General features: G+C 33.1%; 3 protein-coding genes across 3 annotated transcripts in view; all 3 read left to right on the forward strand.

Moving 5' to 3' along the window:
• Window positions 1,255-9,193, forward strand: LOC109343619 (AT-rich interactive domain-containing protein 4-like). Its single transcript, XM_019582009.1, has 15 exons — window positions 1,255-1,853; window positions 1,947-2,138; window positions 2,231-2,284; window positions 2,510-2,598; window positions 3,128-3,404; window positions 3,495-3,551; window positions 4,106-4,137; window positions 4,367-4,502; window positions 4,611-4,784; window positions 5,696-6,262; window positions 6,421-6,558; window positions 6,633-6,731; window positions 7,841-7,941; window positions 8,048-8,138; window positions 8,698-9,193. The coding sequence occupies exons 1-15, from the start codon at window positions 1,695-1,697 to the stop codon at window positions 8,791-8,793; spliced, it is 2,262 nt and encodes a 753-aa protein (XP_019437554.1). The 5' UTR covers window positions 1,255-1,694; the 3' UTR covers window positions 8,794-9,193.
• On the forward strand, window positions 13,479-14,264 carry LOC109342422. Its single transcript, XM_019580408.1, has one exon. The coding sequence runs from the start codon at window positions 13,479-13,481 to the stop codon at window positions 14,262-14,264; it is 786 nt and encodes a 261-aa protein (XP_019435953.1).
• The window catches only part of LOC109342423, a 13,645-nt gene continuing 7,735 nt past the window's right edge, over window positions 17,727-23,636 (forward strand). The window contains exons 1-2 of the mRNA XM_019580409.1: window positions 17,727-18,044; window positions 23,370-23,516. Of these exons, the coding sequence (XP_019435954.1) occupies window positions 17,727-18,044; window positions 23,370-23,516 (465 nt within the window). The remainder of the gene's footprint in view (window positions 18,045-23,369; window positions 23,517-23,636) is intronic.

Raw genomic sequence — 23,636 nt, forward strand, 5'->3', positions numbered from 1 at the left:
TGCATGAGTTCAATCATTAACATATAACCCATCACCTTTTTTCCTTAAAAAATCGAAAAAAATGGAAACAATATTTCCTAAAGGAAAAATTGGAGTACCCAAAGGAGATTAATTAGTTATGTATTGTATAGGCCTATAGATCGTTACTTAGTAAAAGAAAATGGTAACATTTTGATTTGACCTTATAAAACTAACTTCATAAAATCAAAAGGATAATTAAGGACAAAAGATAAGTATTTTGTATGGGTCATGACCATGGACACAAAATTCTAATTCCAACGAAGTTTGTTGAATCATCTATTTACCTGGAAATGATTCAACTATTTATCTTAGCTTCTTAATACACCTCTCCATAATCTAGTCATTTTTCTTTAGTTTCCATTTTGTACAATATATATTTTGTTGCACTTATCCTCTTGTTACATCGGAAGCTAACACCAACCCCACCAATCTAAAAAAACTGTCCATAATTTTGTCTTATAAACTATCCTATGAAAAACATGTTATTTGGTACTATCAATGATATCTTTTCACTTTTTTGGATAATGAATTAATCATTTTTAGGGTTTGTGACTACCTATCCTAATAAGTGTGCTCAGACCTTTTGGTCAAATCTAGAGGAACCTTACACGATTAAATCAACGTCTCTTTAGTAATGAAGATATAAAATATCAATTAAAATTTTATTATTAATATTTTTTTGCTTTATTAGTATTAACGCGAGACAATATGAGACAAAATTTAATAAAAGAAATATATTGATTACCAAACTCAACCCAACGGAGCAAGAACATAAACTAACTAAGGTCAAGCTCAGACACGATGGAGAGAGATTAAAGAAAAACATGTTGGTGCATATAAATCAAACATTAAGAATTGGAAACTAGAACAAAAGGGTAGCATACTAAAATTAAATTAAACATGCTGATATTGTTGCATTTGTGCGCAAGTAATTATAGTAATAATAAACTTTATAATATGTTTATATTAATAAACTTTATACTAATTTTATAATAATATTAATACACTTTATCATAATCAATCAACCTTGTCACAACCGTACATAGACACACACTGTTTATTGATGCAACAGAAACAACAACGTGTGAAGGTTTTTAATGTCATTGGTAACTTTGACTGACCCAATTGGTTTTGTTGAATTTGTTTGAGACTGCCAAGACACTAAAAAGGTCTATGTAATTTTTAATTTTTAAATTATCTTTTCCATTTAAGGTGTTTTATAATTTACATAGTTTTGGTTTTGTGAGAAAGATTAATAATTTGATCTAATGTTATCATATATATTCAATACCATAGGGTTCCTCAATTTACTTTTAAACTTTTCTAGGCATTGTTTCGATTTGGGGGCGTGGTTTTCTCTTCTGATTTCTTCGATTTAACCATTTGGGTCGAAGATTCTCGCTTCATTTTGATCTGGGTCGCTACCCTTTTCTTCAATCTCTGAGTTTCTGTTGTTATTCCCAATCCTAGGGTTACTTGTGGGACAAAGTTCAATTTTTTTCATTCTTGTCTTCTTTCTTGGTGGATTTTTCATATTAGATAGTTGTTTTGGTGTTCTATGAATTTGTAGTTAGAGGCATTTTTGCAGAGATTTTAGGTTTATGTGAAGTGAGGGTTTTTCTCCCTTCCTTTTTGGATATATAACTGGTGAAATTTGGTTGTATCATGCATCAATGATGTTATATTCTCAGGGTTCTTCACGGCATTGTAGTCTACTTGCTATTCTAAGTGATAATTCACATGACAATAAGCTAAAGCAGAAGCAGAATGCTACTTCTGAGGAACAATCACTTTACCCCTTTCCAGACCTTTCTTCCTCCGGCCATCTTCAGGTGATCGCCGAGTTTATATTGGTGTTAAAATTTGCTTTTGTTTAAGAAAATTTTCTAAATGAAGTGCAATGTTCACATTGTATGTAAATTCAGGTTAAAGTTTTGACCAAACCTACTGCTGATGAACTCGGCCGAGTTCTTGAACAACTGCAGCCAGATTTTGTTTACCTGCAAGGCGAACAGCTGCAAGGTAGTGGAGAAATTGGGTCTCTTGCATGGGATGATTTTGACCTGTCTGTTCCAGAAGCCTTATGTGGATTATTTTCTTCCAAATTACCTAATACCGTGAGTGTTATTGGATAGTTTTTTTCCATGGCTGTTTCATATTGATAACTTAACTTTCAATGTCCAAAACCTAATGCATGTTGTTTTTACAGGTTTATTTGGAAACTCCTAAAGGAGAAAAGTTGGCAGAGGCACTTCATTTTAAGGTTACTTTTATAGCAGACAATCTACATAGTTTTGTTTTTCTTTAAATTAGATATGAAAATAAGATAAGTTGTTTTAGATAAAAGAGAAATATGTGAGAAAGAGAGTGAAAAGAGAGAAAGATATGAGAAATAGAATGGTTTTTACAAGATATGGGTTTTTACTTTTTATGTTCCTTTTCTAAAGAATAGTAATTTAGTAAGGTATTTTCATATTTTGTCTGACAGGGAGTTCCTTATACAATCTATTGGAAAAATGAATTTTCAAAATATGCAGCTTCTCATTTTCATCAAGCTTTTTTCTCAGTGGCACAGAGGTATATTCATCTACCACCTTTCCCGTCAAGCCTTTCATATATCAAATTCTGTTCGTGTTTCTGTTCTTTCCCGGATAAAAATTGTAGAATGACTGTCACCACATTTTTTACTGATCAACTTCATCTGCTAATGAAGCAATGGCATGAGAAGTGTAGTGACAAGAACATATTACTAGCACCTGTATTTTGGTTTGTGTATTGCATGTGGCAAGTTTCAACAATTGGATACAGTTTATCAGGTTTCTTTTATTTACTTTTTTTGGTATAATCAAGGGTATCCCCTCAACCTATGGGTAATGAACTAATCCCTTTTGGGTGCATAGCTGACCCTCCCAACAAGTGTCGTTCCCAGGAGTTGAACCTTTGGCCTATCTGGGGATCCAGTGGGGCCTTACACCACTAGACCAACGTCTTGTTGGTTATTTACTTAAGAATGTGTTAGAAGTTACTTGTTTAGTCACTATAGCATGTCCTTATGTTAAATAATATTTGTTTCTCATAATTGTTTATTTGATGTTATCCTCTGTAGTACATCAAGCCATACATGGGATGCTTTCCAGCTTGCTCTTGCATCTTTTAGACTATACTGTGTACAAAACAACATCTTACCTTCTAACGGCCTGAAGAGTGATGCCGAGTTTGGGCCACAAATTCTTGGGGACCCTCCCAACATTGATATTGGTCCATGCGAAGCAGACATGAAGGAGGAGGAGGATGAAAGTTCACCCGAGACTATTTCTTCTGTAAAGATATATGATGATGATGTGAACATGAATGTTCTTGTTTGCGGAGTTCCCTGCACATTGGTAATTTTCAAAAAAAGGTTATTGCTATTATTTCTCTCGTGTTCTATCTGTTATAAACTGATTTCAATTCTTATCTTTCCTCCCAAAAAGGATGCTTGTTTATTGGGGCCACTAGAGGATGGACTCAACGCTCTCCTGTGTACTGAAGTAAGTTTGTTGCATATGTTTATTAGCAGTTATTGGATTATCTGTTGTTTCTTTCTGGATGCTTGATCATCCCCTTTTTTGAATCATAATTACAATTACCCATATAACTCATAATATGGGGACCCTTATGAAGGATTCGTTGTGATTGTTATAAACTAATATGTAGATAAATTGTGCAAGCTTTCACATAACTAGAAGCGATACTGTCATCATTGAAGAAAATAGTTAAGTCTTATTGCATTTTCAGCATGTCGAGGCAACACTATGTACATAATACTCGAGGTAGTTGCATGGAACAGTTAACAACAAGTTCCACTACCATTCTTGTTCTTAAATTGGGTCAGGTTTCACCATTAACATACCAAAAGCAACTGTTATCCGAAACCAATGACAGCTAAAAGATTCAGTGGTATATAAATATTTCCTTAAATCAATGGCATAATGAAAAGCTGGTCTATTCATTCTAATGTAGTAACTGTTTCTTCAGGTATCTTACTAAAATTTTCTTTTAGTTACTCATGCATGTTTCTCTGTTTTCACTGGCATTTCCACAGATACGTGGATGTAAACTTCACAACAGGACCAGGTATTTGATGTTTGTGACAGCTGATACACTGTGTTTTCCATTATGTTGTATGATTCAGTGGGTGGTATGATTTTTAGGTGGCTGAAATATTATTAGTGACTGTCAGAATCATCCATAGTTGCCCTACTTTTAGGACTTCTAATCTTTAGTTGTAACTGTTACGCCTTGTTTTTGTCTTTTACTTAGCATCTTACTCTGCTAATTTCTTTTACTGTTGTATTTTTTGTAGTGCTCCACCACCTCCTCTTCAAGCTGGAACATTTTCACGTGGTGTGGTGACCATGCGTTGCGATATATCTACAAGTAGTTCTGCGCATATATCACTTTTGGTATCCGGTAGTGCAGATACTTGTTTTAATGATCAGGCAAGGGTGAATTATGCTTCCAGTGTTTGACCTTTAACATATGTTCTCTTATTAACTTTTTACTTACGCACCAGTCTTTTTCTCCTTTCTTTTCGGGTATATCCTCAGCTTTTAGAGAACCACATTAAAAAAGAGCTCATCGAGAAGATTCAGCTTGTCCAGGCATTTCTTAATGATCAAAAAAGCAAATTATCTTCTTCTGAGCCTCGAAGATCAGCCTCGGTAGCCTGTGGATCCAGTGTGTTTGAAGTCTGTATACGAGTTCCTACATGGGCTTCACAGGTTAAATGTTGTTTCTCAAGGCTTCTTCTGTTGGTTATAGCTTTCTAAAATATAAGTTAGCAGCTCTTAAAAATTGTTTTTTATCAAAAGAAATGGTTTAAATGGAAGCCCTTTGCTTCCATTTGTTAATATAATGACTTCGTTACTTGAATCAACTTGGTATGTTAATGGCAAAAGGATGCATGGATTTGCAAGATGCTATACTGGCATATAGTGAAAAAAGTATATTAGGACCCAAGAGCTTAGTGGGATGAAAGAGCAGCTGACACATCGTACGTCAGCTAGACCTAAGGTCTGGAGAGTGTATGAGAGAAAGAAGAAAAGGGACAAAAGGGAATTGTGACTTAGCAGATAGAGAACAGGGTAGGTTTGTGGTGCCGAAGGTAGTGGAATTCGGTAATACGTTGTGTGAGTACTTAGCAGAGAGAGAAGAGGGAAGGTTTGTGTGCCGAAGGTAGTAGAATTCGGTTATATGTTGTGTGAGTGAGAGGAGGGCATCATCTTTCGGTGTTTAGCTAAGTTTGTTAAGAATGGAATGGAGAGCTGTTAGCTATCTATATGAGCATTGTGCTTTCTTGCAGTAGGTTCTATACCTCTGTAACTTTCCTTTTTCCCATTCAATAATACACCTTTCCTATTATTTATTCACTGTTCTATTTACTGTTCTGTGATTTTGGTTCCTAACAAAGTAAGTTGAGTGCACAAGTAAGTCATTGCATTTTGTGTGGGAAGTTTGAACCCAAGAAAATAACCCCTCCATCAAATTGGTTTGATCTTTTAGGCATTGTATGTTGTAATGGCATGAGATTTGTTGTCGTCTTTATTTATTTTATTTTTGAGACCTTTTCTATATAAAAATCAATTCTGAGACCATATCTTTTGACTTATTGCTTTTTGGTATTTGTTCATAGGTTTTGCGACAGCTTGCACCAAATGTGTCATACCGCAGCCTAGTTATGTTGGGAGTTGCTAGTATTCAAGGACTGCCTGTTGCATCTTTTAATCAAGATGATGCCGATCGTCTCCTTTTCTTTTGTACTAGGCAGGAGAAAGAAAACCGTCCTAACGATCCCATTGTCTCTGGGTATCCTAGTTGGCTGAAGCCTCCAGCACCTAGTCGAAAAAGATCTTTACCATGCTCTAGAACAAAATCTATGAATGCTAGTGGGATGGAAGTTGAGGATGTCGGTAGTTATAGACAGAAATTAAATTTGGCTGCAATGAGGCCAATCCCTCAATCTAATCGTCACAAGATTCTCCCATTTTCTGGATTTTCTGAGGCTGAAAGATATGACGGAGATATTGGAAAATCAAATCAGTTACTTGTTCCTGTTAAGCATAATGTTGTAGGCTCTAATACAGTTACACATAGGAAGTCTGTGTCAAACTCATTTCAAGCCCATCAGATTATTTCTTTGAATCCGCTACCTATGAAAAAGCATGGTTGTGGGAGAGCTCCAATACGAGCTTGCTTAGAGGTGATTTCCACATATTCTCTCGTTAGCATTTACCATAGTCTTTGATATCATGCTATGCGTGACTGTGACCCAGCTCCGGATATTATTTGATGTAATTTGTCAAATCTGTGTCTAAGCCTCTATCTGTTTCCTTTTCTTCCTTGTACATTTTCTGGCAGGAGGATTTCCTGAGGGATGTAATGCAGTTTCTGATGCTTCGGGGACATACTCGTCTCATTCCACAAGGTGGGCTTGCCGGGTTCCCTGATGCTGTTCTGAATGCAAAACGCCTTGACCTTTTCAACTTGTATAGAGAGGTATGACATTCAACTATGGAAAGCTAACTGCGTAGTAGTTTAGAAACTGTAAGTAAAAACCTTGAGCATTTCAGGTGGTTTCAAGAGGAGGCTTTCATGTTGGGAATGGAATCAATTGGAAAGGACAAGTTTTCTCAAAGATGCGCAATCACACTTTAACACACAGAATGACTGTATGAATTTGGATCTTAATTCTTTTTCTTTCCCTTAATGAGACATTTCCTTTCCTGGCATTGTATGCATATATATATATATGAATAGTCTGAGATCGTTCTCCCCTTGCTGGATAGTCATATACATGAATTCTATAGGAATGATCCTTTAATAACTATTGCTAATGTGCGACAAGAAAAGAGTAATAGAATCCCGAACCAAAGCTACGTCAGACCGGACTTTTCTGCTAAGACGTCGTCACTTGACTCACTTCCTAGCCTTCCTACCTAACTTGCCTTCAGAGCTTTATTCATCCGATAATGAATGTTTAAGATACCTTCATTCTTTATGGGACAATGAACTTTTTCTTAGATGAAATGTGGGTTCTTGTCACCTCAATGTTGCTAATATGTTATCCTTTTGTTCATATGAAGCATTGGTTTAGTTAACAACCACATTATAGTATCCCCCTCCCCATTCCAGAAACTACTGTATTTTATATGCTGTTTATATTTAATCTTGAGGATCAGGTGATTCCTTAAATGCAATTATCATAGTGATTTAGTGAGTGCCATTATAAGTATATTAAACTAGAGTGTATTATCTATGTACTGGAGATTTATACACACTCAGTACATAATCTTCATTGATTTGTATTACTTTTTTTGAAAAGTCAATGATAATTAAACATAAATGATGGATAATGCAGTGATAATGTATAAAACTCATACATTGTCAGTATACACATTTTTTTCTCGTTAAACTGTCGACACAAATGCTCACTTAGAAATGGAGTATCTATGGAGAGCCAACTACTCAATTTGCTATAGTCACCTAAAATGCAACTTACATGGTCCTATGTGTCATCTTTGGAAGGGCAATTAAGCCATGTTACCATTTTTGTGATTCCAGTCTAAAGCATCAGAATAGTAATAGGTTCTTTTCAATTGCATTTGTTTTACCAACTGGAAAAGAAACTCATGAAGTTATTTTGCTTTTAGTTGTATTTTGGCTGTGCTTGCTTTGTAATTGTTACAACTTTCTCAAACTTGGAACTTCAGGATATATCTTCTAGATCCTTTATTCTGTTGAAGCTTGTAGACATTAATCATTTCTTTTTGCTAATCAGGGTGTTGGCAATACACTCAAAAGACATTACGAAACTTATCTTTTAGAATATGAATTAGCTCACGATGACGTCGATGGAGAGTGCTGCTTGTTGTGTCACAGGTCTCCCTCTCCTTCTCTCTCTCTCTATATATATAATATATATATAATGGAGGTCACCAAGTCCTGTTTTATTGACTATTATTTATCTTTCATATGGGGGCAACAGTAGTGCAGCCGGTGACTGGGTGAACTGTGGTATATGTGGTGAATGGGCCCACTTCGGCTGTGATAGGCGGCAGGGACTTGGAGCATTTAAGGTATTACTAAATTTGTCTACGATTCAAGCCCCTTTTTAACTTCATCTGTAAATAGTTGCATTTGCGTGCTTAATAAAAAGCCCTTCAAATAGAGATATTTACCTTATATTTTTAATCCTTGGGAATATAAGACATTCATATCAGTATAGGTTATTCTTTTGTGGTATGACTGATATTAGAAGGGGCAGGTTGTATTTAAAAAAAAAGGATTATTGCAGTTTCGACCTTGCTTGTGACTTAAACTTGATGCAAAGTGAAGAATAATAAAAAAACGGAAATAAGGGTGCTCATTGCACGAGGCTCCCATCTTTTGGGGTCTGATGAGTGTAGATGTCTGCAACCTTATTCCTGCATGCGGATAGGTTGTTTCCAGGATTTGAACTCATGATCTCATAGTTACTAAACATTAACTTAATAAGTGTATGTAGATTTAGTGTCCTTTAATATCCTAATGATATTTTCAGACAGCTATAAATTGCAACTAAATGTGTGACAGACACAGAATGCGAAATGAAAGCTTCATCTTATTTGTTTTTGACATCCTTACGAGGAATTGCAGGATTATGCTAAAACGGATGGACTGGAGTACGTTTGTCCGCACTGCAACGTATCAAATTTCGGTAAAAAATCCCAGAAAACTGGAAATGGATATTAACAGTTCAAGCAATGCTGTCTTTTTACCAATTCACATGGCAAGTGTTGACAAATTTACTTAACACATTCAGCTTTGCTTGGTTTCTCTCAACTATAAAAGGGTAGGTTCTGACTTCTGAGGAGTGTGATTGTTTTGTCTATGGTAATATACTTTGAAGTTTTGGCATATTATGGTTACAAGAAGGGTCCATCAAAGTTTTACTGCATCACTAAGGTATACCCCAGAGACAGAAATCTGAAGAAGATTTTTAGAATGAATGATTTTCCTCAAACTCTATTAATTTACTTCTCAAGATGCAATTATTCTATTTTGTTAGTTATCTAACACATTAGTGTTCAGTTTGTATATTTCCAACATTATAAGCATATAGTTTTGACTGAGTATTCTTCTTGTGTGTTCATTGAGCATATTTATATGTTGGAAGCTGAGTGAATAGTGCGTTACTAGCATTGATCAATTCGTTATAACCTTTTTGGAGTATTTTCTTCTAGCCTCTAACTTCGGTTAATTGTTTTGTTTTGCTTATCATTCGTCCATAAAAATTAAAAAGGTATATGTTGGTTAGATTTGAAAATAAAAGCTACCCACTTAGTAGGTATGGTTTCAATTTAAATATATAAAATAAATTCAATGTGCTTTATTTCTTTTAGATACATAACCTTCAAAATAAAATTGAAAACATAAATGACATAAAGTAATGATATATCCTCCTACAAATAATTCTAAATATAAGAAAGTGACATGCACTTGTAAAGAAATCATTAATAAATAAAGTGTCAATTTCTAACATGTTTTACTTTTCTTATGGCTTAGAAGGATGATAAGAAACAAAAATGCCTACTATCAAGAAATTAAGCTCTAAGCTATTCTACTCCTAAGAATTAATAATAAGACTAGATTAAAATATAGCTTTTCAATTCATTACCCCATTATAGATGAACAATACACTATTTAAAAAAATAAAGTCATCAAAACTGATGATTATCATACAAGTATGATAATTATACAAGTACCATCATCTTACTATATAAGAACATTTTATAAATATTAATGTAATATCAATTATTAAATTTAAATAATCAAATATCATATCCTATAACATTCATTGTCTAATGAAAAGCATAAAAAACATTATAACATATATCTTATTATTTCTGACCTCTTTAAAATCAACATTATCCTCAATATTAGATAATTGGCCTAAAGATCTAATGATATGGTCCATTAAATTTAAAAGAATGTCATTTTCTTCTTCAACACATTTGACTTTGTCCACAAACATAAGATTGGACCAAAATATTTGAGTAGTTAAAAGCCCAAATTATTTTCCAGATTAGTAACCATCGAATGCACCAAAAGCTTGTCCCCATTTATTAGCAACGTGAATAAGGCAACAATAGACACCATTGAGGAAGAACATGGTGATGGAAGGCAGTTGCTAGAAGAGGTACATGATATAGTCATGACCGACACAAATATGGACTCTCTTCTTCGTGTGCTTCTCAAATCTCATCATCGTTTCTCTTATCTTATCCTTTCAGTTATGTGAGTTACTTGTTGAATAGAATGCATGACATTTCAGCAATGTAGATGAAGGCATCAAAGCTGTCTATTGCTTGTTTGGAAACATAATAGAAGATTGGTGAGGTGGGTGCATCATTAGAATTTGATGAGGAAATTGATGTTGCGTTTGAAACATAATATGGGACTGCATATGTTGAGTATGAAGGAATGATGCTTAGACTTGTTACCTTATGGTTAAGGTTGACAAGGGTCTTGAGAACAGATTCATGCCTTGCATTATCTTCATTCCAGAATTGTTGAAACTTTTTGTTTATGAACAAGAGAGCATCATCCATAGTTATAGGAGGCATTGTGATGCAAATGAAAGCACAAATTGATAGGAAACAAAAGTGTGTACTATCAAGGAATTAAGCTATAAGCTATTCTAATCCTAAGAATTAAGAATAAGACTAGATTAAAAGATAACTTTTGAATTCCTTACCCTATTATAAAACAACACACTATTTGAAGAAAATAAAGTCAGTTAAGGTGATGATGACTATACAAGTGTTATTATCTTATAACATAAGAACATTTTAGAAATACTAATGCAATATCAATTATTAAATTTAAATAATCAACTATTATATCTTATCTTATTCGTTTTCTAATGAACCATATATTCTATCAAAGAATTTGTAAGAGGATATACTATTTTGCAAATAATGATATACTCTATGATACAATGTTTTCTATTGGTTATTGGGCAACTTATGGTTTATAAGATAGATTTACCAATCTTGTTTTAAGACAAGTATCATAGATAACTTAATAATAATAATAATAATAAAAATAATAATAATCTAATAAAAAATGAAAATAGTACAAATCAGTAACATAAAAAGAAAAGACGTTTGGTTAATAAATAAAGATCCAAGTAATAAATGCATATACAAATCAATTAGAAACAACAACTTTGCACTAATTATTAAGAAAAATATCAATTTAATTAGTTAAATATATTTTTTGGTTATTAGTTATATTTTTTTAATATCTAATAACAACGTAAGTGAAGAAATATTTGCATAGATGTTACAACGTATTTTATTATTAAATATAATTTTAAACCAAATTTTTATCCAATAAATAATTTCTCTCTCACTATATGTTAATTTAGATCTGAATCACTATAATAAAAATGATAATTAATGAGACTATTTGCTTTAAAAATATCTTTTGTATGATACTTTTCTTATCGTTGTTTATTTAGAAAATATAATTTTTAGGATTAATTAAAGATGAAGGAGGGTCATGGACTCGTGGTTTCACTTCTCATCTTTTATCATCTTCAAATGATCATGTTATTACACTTCTATTTATTTGATTTAATTCTTAATTGGCAATAAAATATTTTAAATTTAATTAATAATTGGCAAACAACAACGATAATAATAATTCACATATTCTATATATACTAAATAAAAGACATTACTTTTTTTTAAAATAAATATTATTTTAAGTAAAAGTATTATAAATATATTCAAATATCTCCTTAAGATGGGATGCGGTGCAGACAACATTAGTTTCTGTTGCTTCGCCCTCCTTCAAGAGAACAAAATTTTAATATTTTTAAACCTCTTTAAGATACAATGCAAACATTTTTTTTCTACTGTTTCACTCTTCTTAAACTGAATAAATATAAATCAACCAATTTTTTATCAAACAAATTTATTCATCAACATCAGTAATCGATTCCCAAGCTCGAAATCTCTAACTCAAAAATCATTTTATCTAATTTGAGCTTAAGTAGAGTTATATGTTTTAATAGCAAAAAAACATAGTAGTAACTTCCAGAAGGTCACGTAGCCGAAAATTAGGACGTGATAACACTTATTATAGTAATACTACACTATGCCACCACTATTTTATTACTTTTGTTATGGTCACCACTATGTGCCACATCGCCATATCAATATTGCTATAATGTAATGATCACTATAACCACCATCATATAGTTAATTTTGTCATATCATCATCTAATCATTGCCATCCCCACTAATCTAATCAATCGTCGCTTCCGAACTTCCACAACCATCCTCACCACAAAGTTGGCTCATCAACATTATTGAATAGGTCAGTGCATAGGTAAGATTGTAACACATAACAAAAATAAAATTTCAATGATCCATATTTTTTTAAATTAAATATTTTGAAAAAATCTCCCCTCCACATTTCCAATATTAAAGAGTCCAATATTAGAAAGAAGTCCATTTCCACCACACATCATTGCTGTCATTACTTTTAAAAGTGTGATTCAAAATTTAGTTAAGTTAGTTAAGGGTTTCTATAAATAGTAAATCCTAACTATCACTTTGTACAAGAACACACAAGAATAGCAATTCATTGATATTCACTCCTCTCACACATCACTTTTCCTCTACATAATTTCCTGCAAAATCTTCACTGTTTCATCACCTTTCCTCAATCTGCAATTTTCTCCTTCTTTCATTCATTCAATATGTTTTCATTCTTGTTCATTCCATTTGTTATTCTTTGTTCCAACAAAATTAGTATCAAGAGCAAGGTTCAAAGATCCAAGAATACACCTTCATCATCATCAATCATATTTGAAAATCATGGGACAAAACAGTGGAAATTTCCCAGCACCAGTTCTTGATGGCAAGAATTGGAACCGATGGAGAGTGCAAATGAAGGCACTAACGGGATATCAAGATGTAGATAAAATTGTTGAACAAGGTTTTCCAATTCTTGCTGAAGGTGCAACAGAAGAACAAAGGAAGGTGTATAGGGAGAACAAGAAGAATGATTGCAAGGCAATTTTCCTCCTACATCAGTATGTGGATGAAGCACAATTTGAGAAGATTTCTGGTGCTGCAAATTCGAAGGAGGCATGGCAGATTCTTGAAGCTTGCAATCAAGGAGCAGAACAATTGAAGAATGTGAGATTGCAAAATTTAAGAAGACAATATGAATTGATGCAGATGGATGCAAATGAGAAGGTGACTCAATTCTTTAACATAATTGTCACTCATACAAATTCAATGAAAGCTTGTGGAGAGAAGATTTCTGATCAGTCCATTGTTGAGAAGATCCTTCGCACTTTAACTCCAAATTTTGACCATATTGTAGTGGCAATTGAGGAGTCCAAAAGACTAGAATAAATGAAGGTGGAAGATCTTCAAGGTTCTCTTGAGGCACATGAACAAAGGCTCATGGAAAGATCTATAGAAAGACCTGTTGAGCAGGCCTTACAAGCTCATAGAAGTAGAAGTAGAGGAAGAAATTTCAGAGGTGGAAATTTCAAGAATTCTCAACAAAGAGATCAAGAAAGAATGGACATTGATGAATCAGAAGGCTCAATCAAGAGATGGGGATTCAATCAATGGAGAGGAGGTAGAAATGCAATGGATAGGAAGAAGATAAAGTGCTTCAATTGTGGCAAAATTGACTACTTCTCAAATGAATACAAAGCCTCACCTAGCCAAAGTAATAATAGAAGCAGACAACACAATGAATCACATATGGCAAAAGAAGAGGTTGAGACAGAAAATGATGATCAACCTCTCTTGCTCATGATGGTTACAATCCAAGTTAGCAAGAACAATGATACATGGTATATAGATTCTGGTTGCTCAAGCCATATGACTAGACACAGAGAGTGGTTGGTTAATTTTGATGAAAAGAGAAAGAACAATGTTAGATTTGCTGACAATAGGGTCATTCAAGCTAAAGGCACTGATGATGTTTTGATCAAGAGAAAGGATGACAAGCATGCCATGATCACTGATGTGTTGTATGTGCCAAACATGAGAAGCAACTTGATCAGTATGGGACAACTGTTGGAGAAAGGATTTTCCATGGAACTACTCAATGGATTCTTGGAAATCTATGATCAGAAGAAGAAACTAGTCATGAGGGCAATTATGGCTTCAAACAAAACATTCTAAATCAGTTTAGCAACAGTGGAATCTTAGTGCCTATCTACTATGACACTATCAGAGGATTCTTGGCTTTGACATCTAAGATTTGGGCATTTGAACTTTAGAGATTTGAGAATGTTGAAAACTAGAGACATGGTTCTAGGATTGCCCTCAATAGATCTTCCAAGGAAGGTGTGTGATAATTGCCTTATTAGCAAGCATCCAATAAATTATTTCAGCTCATACACAGCCTCAAGAGCAAATGACTTGTTGCACATAATCTACTATGATGTTTGTTGACCATTTGATATTCCATCACTAGGAAGCAACAAGTACTTTGTATCATCATAGATGACTTGAGAAGAAAGTTGTGGATTTATCTAATCAAACTCAAGAGTGAAGTCTTCTCAATCTTTAAGGACTTCAAGAGATTGGTAGAAAAGCAATATGGGAGGAGCATAAAGATCCTTAGAATAGATGGTAGTGGTGAGTACACATCAAGGGAGTTTGCTGAATTCTGCAAGGAGCAACACAATGGAATTGCAGAAAGAAGGAATAGAACAATCCTCACCATGGTTAGGAGTATGTTGAAGACCAAGAATCTTCCACACAACTTTTGGGGAGAAGCAACCACCACTGCTACATTTGTTTTGAACAAATGTCCTACGAAGATGTTGAATTCAGTAGTGCTAGAAGAAGTTTGGCCAGGAGTAAAACCTTATGTGAAACATCTAAGGATATTTGGCTCACTTTGCTATAGGCATATCCCAGATCAAAGAAGAAAGAAGCTAGATAACAAGAGTGAACCAATGATCTTCATTGGATATAATCCCACTGCTTCATATAAATTGTAAAACCCTATAAACCAGCAAGTTGTATTCAGTAGAGATGTGCACTTTGATGAATCTGAATCATGGAAATGGTCTCAAGACAACACTATTCCTATGGCTAGTCTGCATCTAGATTGGGAGAACGATGAATTGATGAGAGAAGAAGAACATATAGATGCACAAAGTGATGTGCAACAGGGAATTAATGAAAGACCAAGAAGACAAAGGAATGCTCCATCTAGACTTAGAGACTTTCACCTCTATTCTGATGGTGCTATCAATATAGATGGAGATTTGGTTCAACACATGGCTCTACTTGCTGATGTTGAGCTAGTGAGCTTTGAAGAAGCAATCTCTAGTAATATTTGGAGAGATGCTATGCTAGAAGAGATCAAGTCAATAGAGAAGAATGGCACATGGGAATTGGTGACCCTTCTAGATCAGAAAACTCCTATAGATGTCAAATGGATCTTCAAGGTCAAGTTAAAACCTGATGGGTCTATAGCAAAGCATAAAGCAAGGCTTGTGGCCAAATGGTTTATGCAAAAAGAAGGACTGTACTACTACTCTGAGGTCTTTGCACCAGTGGCTAGATTGGAAACTGTGAGACTTATGGTGGCCTTAGCTAGTTGTAAGAAATGGAGGTTGTGTCAATTGGATGTCAAGTCAGCTTTTCCCAATGGTCCACTAGAGGAAGTGGTGTTTGTGTCTCAACCCCCTAGTTTCATCAACAAAGAAAATGAGAATAAAGTGCTAAGACTCAAGAAAGCACTCTATGGATTAAGACAAGCACCTAGAGCATGGAACAAGAGGAAGTGGTGTTTGTGTCTCAACCCCCTAGTTTCATCAACAAAGGAAATGAGAATAAAGTGCTAAGACTCAAGAAAGCACTCTATGGATTAAGACAAGCACCTAGAGCATGGAACAAGAGGATTGACAAATTTCTACATGACTTTGGTTTTAAAAATGCACAGTTGAGTATGGTGTGTACATCAAGCCTATAGACCAAAATCATGGTGCCTTGTTCATCTGCCTATATGTCGATGATCTTCTAATTACAGGTAGTAGTTCAAGAGGAATTGAAGAGTTGAAGAAAAGCCTAAAGGGTGAGTTTGAAATGACAGATTTAGGAAGATTGTCATACTTCATTGGTCTGGAATTTCGACACACCAAGAGAGGATTATTCATGCACCAAAATAAGTACATGTTTGAGGTGTTGAACAAGTTCAATATGATGAATTGCAATGCCTCAGAAACTCTTGCGAAGATGAATTTGAAATTGGATAATTGTGAGGAAGAAGCAGGTGTGGATGCAACACTGTTTAGGCAGATTGTGGGAAGTTTGAGGTATATTTGCCACTCTAGATCAGAAATATCATTCAGTATAGGTGTGATCAGTAGGTTCATGACTGATCCAAGACACTCTCACATGGTTGCAGCCAAAATAATTCTGAGATATCTAAGGGGAACACTTGACTTTGACATTATTCTTCCTCATCAAAATGAGAAGATTAACTCACAACTCATGGCCTATTCTGACTCTGATTGGTGTGGAGATATACTAGATAGAAAGAAAACATTGGGATACATGTTCATGGTTGCATGTGCTCCTATATCTTGGTGTTCACAGAAACAAAGGGTAGTGGCATTATCAACTTGTGAACTGAGTACATAGCAGCTTGTGCAACAGCTTGTCAAGCAATATGGTTATCATCATTGCTGCTGGAACTTGGTATTGAAAGTGGAGAAGTAATTGAATTATTGATAGATAGTAAATGAGCAATTGATTTAGCCAAGAATCCAGTCTCACATGGCAGAAGCAAGCATATTAAAACAAGATACCATTACTTAAGGCAGCAGGTTGCAGAAGGAAGAATCAAGCTCATACATTGCAAGAGTGAGCTTCAATTGGCAGACATTATGACTAAGCCTTTGAAGATGGATATGTTTAAAGACTTGGGAAAGAAGATAGGAATTCTATGCTGCATGGAACAAGAGGATTGACAAATTTCTACATGACTCTGGTTTTCAGAAATGCACAGTTGAGTATGGTGTGTACATCAAGCCTATCGATCAAAATCATGGTGCCTTGTTCATCTGCCTATATGTCGATGTTCTTCTGATTACAGGTAGTAGCTCAAGAGGAATTGAAGAGGTGAAGGAAAGCCTAAAGGGTGAGTTTGAAATGACAGATTTAGGAAGATTGTCATACTTCCTTGGTCTGGAATTTCGACACACCAAGAGATGATTATTCATGCACCAAAAGAAGTACCTGTTTGAGGTGTTGAATAAGTTCAATATGATGAACTGCAATGCCTCAGAAACTCTTGCGAAAATGAATTTGAAATTGGATAATTGTGAGGAAGAAGCAGGAGTGGATGCAACACTGTTTAGGCAGATTGTGGGAAGTTTGAGGTATATTTGCCACTTTAGACCAGAAATATCATTCAGTATAGGTGTGATCAGTAGGTTCATGAGTGATCCAAGACACTCTCACATGGTTGCAACCAAAAGAATTCTGAGATATCTAAGGGGAACACTTGACTTTGGCATTATTCTTCCTCATCAAAATGAGAAGATTAACTCACAACTCATGGCCTATTCTGACTCTGATTAGTGTGGAGATATACTAGATAGAAAGAGCACATTGGGCGTGTTCATGGTTGCAGGTGCTCCTATATCTTGGTGTTCACAGAAACAAAGGGTAGTGGCATTATCAACTTGTGAAGCTGAGTACATAGTAGTTTGTGCAACATCTTGTCAAGCAATTTGGTTATCATCATTGCTGCTGGAACTTGGTATTGAAAGTGGAGAACTAATTGAATTATTGATAGATAGTAAATCAACAATTGATTTAGCCAAAAATCCAGTCTCACATAGCAGAAGCAAGCATATTAAAACAAGATACCATGACTTAAGGCAACAGGTTGCAGAAGGAAGAATCAAGCTCATACGTTGCAAGAGTGAGCTTCAATTGGTAGACATTATGACTAAGCCTTTAAAGATGGATAGGTTTAAAGACTTGAGAAAGAATATAGGAATTCCAGGCTTGTTGCAAGATTAGATTCGATTGCTTTGAGTAGTTAAATGTTTAGGAGTTTGATGTTGTTTGTAAATTTCGAATCATGGGGATGTTTATCACTTTGTACAAGAACACACAAGAATAAAAATTTATTGATATTCACTCCTCTCACACATCACTTTTCCTCTGCATAATTCCTGCAAAATCTTCACTGTTTCATCCCCTTTCCTCAATCTGCATTCTTCTCCTTCTTTCATTCATTTTGTTTTCATTATTGTTCATTCCATTCGTTATTCTTTGTTCCAACAATTATCACCTCTACTACCACTAAACCTAATATACATTTAAAACAATACGCAACATGCTAGTGATGCCACACAGACAGATAACTCATTTGATTTTTGTATAAGAGAAAAAAATTAAGGTATGAGTTCTATATATTATTATTGTATCATTCATTATTTATATTTAATTATTATTGACTCTTTAAAAAGTAATCAAAATAAATGATAATTGATATTATGACTGCGTATAAATGTTTATACTGACAATACGTACATTAATAGGTAACTTATTAAACTCCTCTCATATATATGGGGTTGGACGCCAAAGTCAGGTCCTGAGTAACCTTTAATTCATAGACTTAATTCAAAACCCTATAGTTATCAAAACTCAAACCCATTAAACTTATATATCACACGAGTGATTTAGCATTTAAAACAATTTATAATCTAACGAGTTAAAGAACGAAAATAAACTACTATTTCAACTTGTTAATTACTAAATTCTTTTATACATTTAAAGTATTTAAATTCGATGAGAAGATCAGCAAATTCTTAAAACATCATTGTTATAATTATTAATGCATTTCCTTAACAAGTGCCTTGAGAGTATTCTTAAGGAATAATACAAAAATAGGAAATTGACACTTAAAAATCAAACACACTACGTCTCTATATGCAAAATATGTCATTATTATGTTCCAATGTATAATTATTCATTTGACCTCCCTAAATAATACTCTAAAGGCATTTGTTAACTACAAAGTGTCATTTTGTTGAATTCTTAAATATTGGTCTTATATCACATGCTACCTCATATGACATAAGAATACTAGTTTCTATCTATAACAAGAAATGTATATGGTTTGGGCCGATTGGTGGGATAAAACTGAACCGAACCGAACCACAAAATATGGTTCGGGTTGATTTTGCGGTTTGGTTTGGTTTTTTAAGGAACAACTTAAGTTCGGTTTAATTCATGGTTTTGAAAATTTAGGAATATTTCAATTTGAACAACATATTAAAGATAATGAATAATGTTGTACTATTGTTTGAATTATTCAGCCAATTTTATGTCTTAAATTACAAATTTTGTGTCAATTTTACTGCTATGTATGTTACTATATTGTTATATATACTATTGTTTTTTATTATAAAAACGCAAATTTATTAAATTAAGAGAAGAGTTACAAAAGTAACAAAAGGAAAAGATTAGAACAACAATGTAACATAAACAATTACAAGACAATATTGAGACATGTTAGAGGATTAGCTACCTAATTGAAATATTTTATAGAATCTTCTCTATCTATTCATCGATCCAAAGTCAAGATTTAATCCTTGCAGATTGAAGAATGTGTCTAAGAGAAGACTTAATTGAGTTAAAAATTAGATCATTCTTAGATAATCAAATTGCCCAAATTGTAGCTAACTAGATGATACTCCAAAATTTCTAATATTTCCTATTTTTTATCATGCCCATGTGAGTGTTAAAATGATAAATGGTGCATGAGGAAGATCAATGCTTATGTCCAACCACTTGTAAATAAGTTGTCAACCAAAATAGGTGAGGTTGCACGAATAGAAAAGATGTTGAGTGGATTCAGGGTGTTTTTTTATATATCTTACTACTTACTAAATTATTATATATGTGTTACTTTCATAATGTTTTGATAATTTGGAACCTATATTCTAACTTTCATGGTATTTGGTTTAAAACTAGTATATATCATAAATTTTTATATATGTTACTAATTGTTATATATGTTATTAATTGTAAATTGATTTGTTATATATGTTACTAATTATTATATATGTTACTAATTGTGAATTGGACTTGTCGTGCCCAATTTTCGGTTGCACGATTTTCTTAGAGTCACCACTAAATCTTCTATGGTAAAAAATGTAGAAAAATCTTTTAGCCCAGTCACGTTGGGCTTTGGATTTTTGATATCTAGGTTCGGAAGTCGATTATAGGGTATGAAATGTATTAGCATCCTATCCGCCCGTTTTAGATGATACCCGTCACTAAATCATATGGCTTATTTTACACTTTAATATTATTTTGTTAATTAATTAATTATTAAAAGGAACAAAGAATTTTATATTTTTTGTTGGGTCTCACAAGGAGAAATTTTGCTCCCGTATCCGTATGGTCAATAAGGAATCTAGGCTACGTAATTCTTAGAGAATTGTTTGTAGGTTAAGTGTTTTAATTATGAGCAGAAGTAGTATAACACTACCGTCAAATTGACGAGTTAAGGAAAAGAAGCCCTCAGGGGCAACCTTCCCTCCATACTTGATGATGTGGTTAGGCATTTTTATTTTTTGTGTAAAATATTGATTTAAATATTTATTTATTAGTGAAAATGATTTTATTATTATCGTTTACTAATTTAACTAAAAAAATATTTTTGTTATTGATTTTAGGAATTAATTGAATGAATAGAAGTACCGTAACATAAATATGCGAAGATGATTTAAGAATGAGAAGTATTTTTATGACCCTCCTCTATCTTTTATTAATCCTAAAACATATTTTTTTTATAAACATTTATAAGAATTATTTCATTAATGAACATTTTAATAAGGAGCAACAATCTATAATTAATAACATATTTTCTTTTTATTAACAATGGAAAGCAGTTTAAACTTTCAATTGATACATTATTTAAGAAAAGGGAAACCACAAAATTAAACTGAAACAAGCTGTTTATAACCAGTTTGGTTGTTGCAATAAAATTTGCAATTAATTGTGTTAATTGATTTATGTCTTTATGTTAGATACGATTACTGAATTGCACCAAAATTGGACGCTTACACTATTAGTACTTATGTCTTAAGTATCAAGCTTATAAACTTAATTTACATTTATAAATTATTTGAATAATCAATTAATTTATTTACATTTTAAATTGAACCAGCTAGCTTATTAATGATAAACTTCAGGGACTTTATGTTGGATTACATTAATTTCACTGTCCTATTCTGACCCATTTACACCCTAGAGACAGCGAGAAACACACTATATGTTTTTGACTTAATTAACTCAAAATTTTATGAGTAAAAAATATATATAATAATGACAATGAAAAAGTTTTATATATTCTTAGTCCATCATTTACAATTTATTTTTAATCATCGATTTTTGAAAAATAAAAAATAAATGAAAAATAATATACTCACTATATATAAATCTTTAAACAACATGGGTATATATATTAAATCCTATATATATTAAACTCAAATTTTATTAAAAATCTCACACAGTTTTCTGCCCAACACACGTTCTCCTCCCCTATTGGGTTACTGATATTTCATTCTTTTGTATTACTCCATATGCCAGAAAATATGATTGATCATAAAAATATTTAATAATTACTATTGTAACTTAAATAACTTTTTAGTCAATCAAATGTGATAAAAAAGTGGGATAGCAAATATGTACTCATGGATCCTCTTGAAACAATAATGCAATTAATTCTCCCTACTTTTTTCATAAAATAAATGTAGCAATTAATTTTAATGAGAATATATTAAATAGTCCTTCCAACGTTAATAAGCGACTAAGGATATTGTTTAAAATGAAAAAACAAAGAGCTTTATCTTGAAAATAATAATGTTTTATCCTTTCAAGAAATATTGGAGTTAGCTTTTTATATATTTTCTATTCCTTAAATAATAAGCTTTGCATTTATTAACACAATGCAAACAATTTTTCTAGCTTGTGTGCTAGAGTAGACCAGTCAAAATGGTCGATTCAACCTATTAAAGTTTAAAAATTCCTAGGATTTGAGTATTATATTAAATACATTTTATTAAATCTATATTTTTTAGTCTGGATCGATTGAGTTGTATCAAAACTGGGTACGAACCGTGCTTACCTATGTGGGTTAGTGCTATACCTATTTTTTCTCTTTTTGTTTTTATTTTTTAGGGACTTTGACTTGTAATAAACTTTAGGTGAAAATTGTTTTACAATATAATGATACTATGAACTTATAATAAAAATAGATAATAAATATTGGTATTATGAACTTTGAAAAAAAAATAGAGTAATGCTTATAACATAATTATTTATAAATTACAATAATATTATAAAGTGAAATATTATATTATTCGTCATATTTTACATAATGTCTTTTTAATCACACTAAAAAATAGTATTAAATAAAAAGAGAAGAAATGCTAAACCATAGATTTAGTATTCATTTCTTAATTGTGTATTTAATTAAATTTAACTTAAAAAACCCTAATAAAGAACATAACCTTTACGATAAAATTAAAAGGAAACACAATTGTTTATCATAGAGAGTCCCACACAATTAAATTCAACTTACTAGTTTATAATGAAGATGTTGATAATGAACATACAAATGATTTTCATATAGAAAGTACAAAATGATGATCATATATTACAATGATGACTATACTTTGAGATATAGAGTTTCATGTGAACTTGAGTCTCTACTAACATTACTATAAAGTAACATGATATCATCTTTGATAGTTTCCAACAATTTATATATATTAAAGTGAAGCCATAAATTATATTTTATTAGGAAGTGAATGTCCAATATGAATGAGAGATTAAATAAACGACCGTAAATACCTCATTTTGACCAAGGCTTTTTTGTTATAAAAAAAAAAGGTGTAAAAATCTGATTTTGAAGGGTTGTGGTAAATGGGTTTTTTCCCCTAGCCCAACCAAGTTAGGGTAACCTAACCCTAATTTTTTACTACCCTTATAAACTAAAAAAAATAGTAAAAAAAGAGGAGAAGGGAGAGAACCAGAAAAAAGAAGAGGAAGAAGAGAGAAGAGGCAAGTAGAAGTAGAAGAAAAAGAAGAAGGAAGCAAGGAGAAGTAAGAGCCATCATCTTCCTCACCCACACATAAAGTTGACAAAAACAAGGTTTGTGCTCTACTTTTATGTGTTTATTTTTTGCTGCCATTTATATCATTTAAGTGTAAGAGCTTGTTTCATTGTGGTTTAAAAAGGGTGGTGGTGGTGTGCCGCCACCCACGGTGGCTGTTTGGCCATGTGAGCCACCCACACCACCTCACTTTTGTGCCAATCTTCTTATAGTATTGGTGGCTGCCCCCTTTATGGAGCCTCCATGTGCTCAGCCACGTCCAGAGGGGACAGTGGCGCTGCTGCTGCCGCCGCAGTTCCGGCCAGAAAAGGGGTTACCATGGTGGTCACCCCTAAACCCCCAAATTAATTTCAACCTAAACCCCCAAATTGATTTCAACCTAAACCCCCAA

Source organism: Lupinus angustifolius, chromosome LG03 (assembly GCF_001865875.1).
Source record: "Lupinus angustifolius cultivar Tanjil chromosome LG03, LupAngTanjil_v1.0, whole genome shotgun sequence".
NCBI lineage: Eukaryota > Viridiplantae > Streptophyta > Magnoliopsida > Fabales > Fabaceae > Lupinus > Lupinus angustifolius.

Coding starts and splice junctions, on each gene's coding strand:
- LOC109343619 (XM_019582009.1), top strand. CDS start 1,695: ATGATGTTATATTCTCAGGGTTCTTCACGGCATTGTAGTCTACTTGCT. Junction 4,785..5,695: donor TTCCTACATGGGCTTCACAG/GTTAAATGTTGT, acceptor ATTTGTTCATAG/GTTTTGCGACAGCTTGCACC. Junction 6,263..6,420: donor CAATACGAGCTTGCTTAGAG/GTGATTTCCACA, acceptor ATTTTCTGGCAG/GAGGATTTCCTGAGGGATGT.
- LOC109342422 (XM_019580408.1), top strand. CDS start 13,479: ATGAAGGTGGAAGATCTTCAAGGTTCTCTTGAGGCACATGAACAAAGG.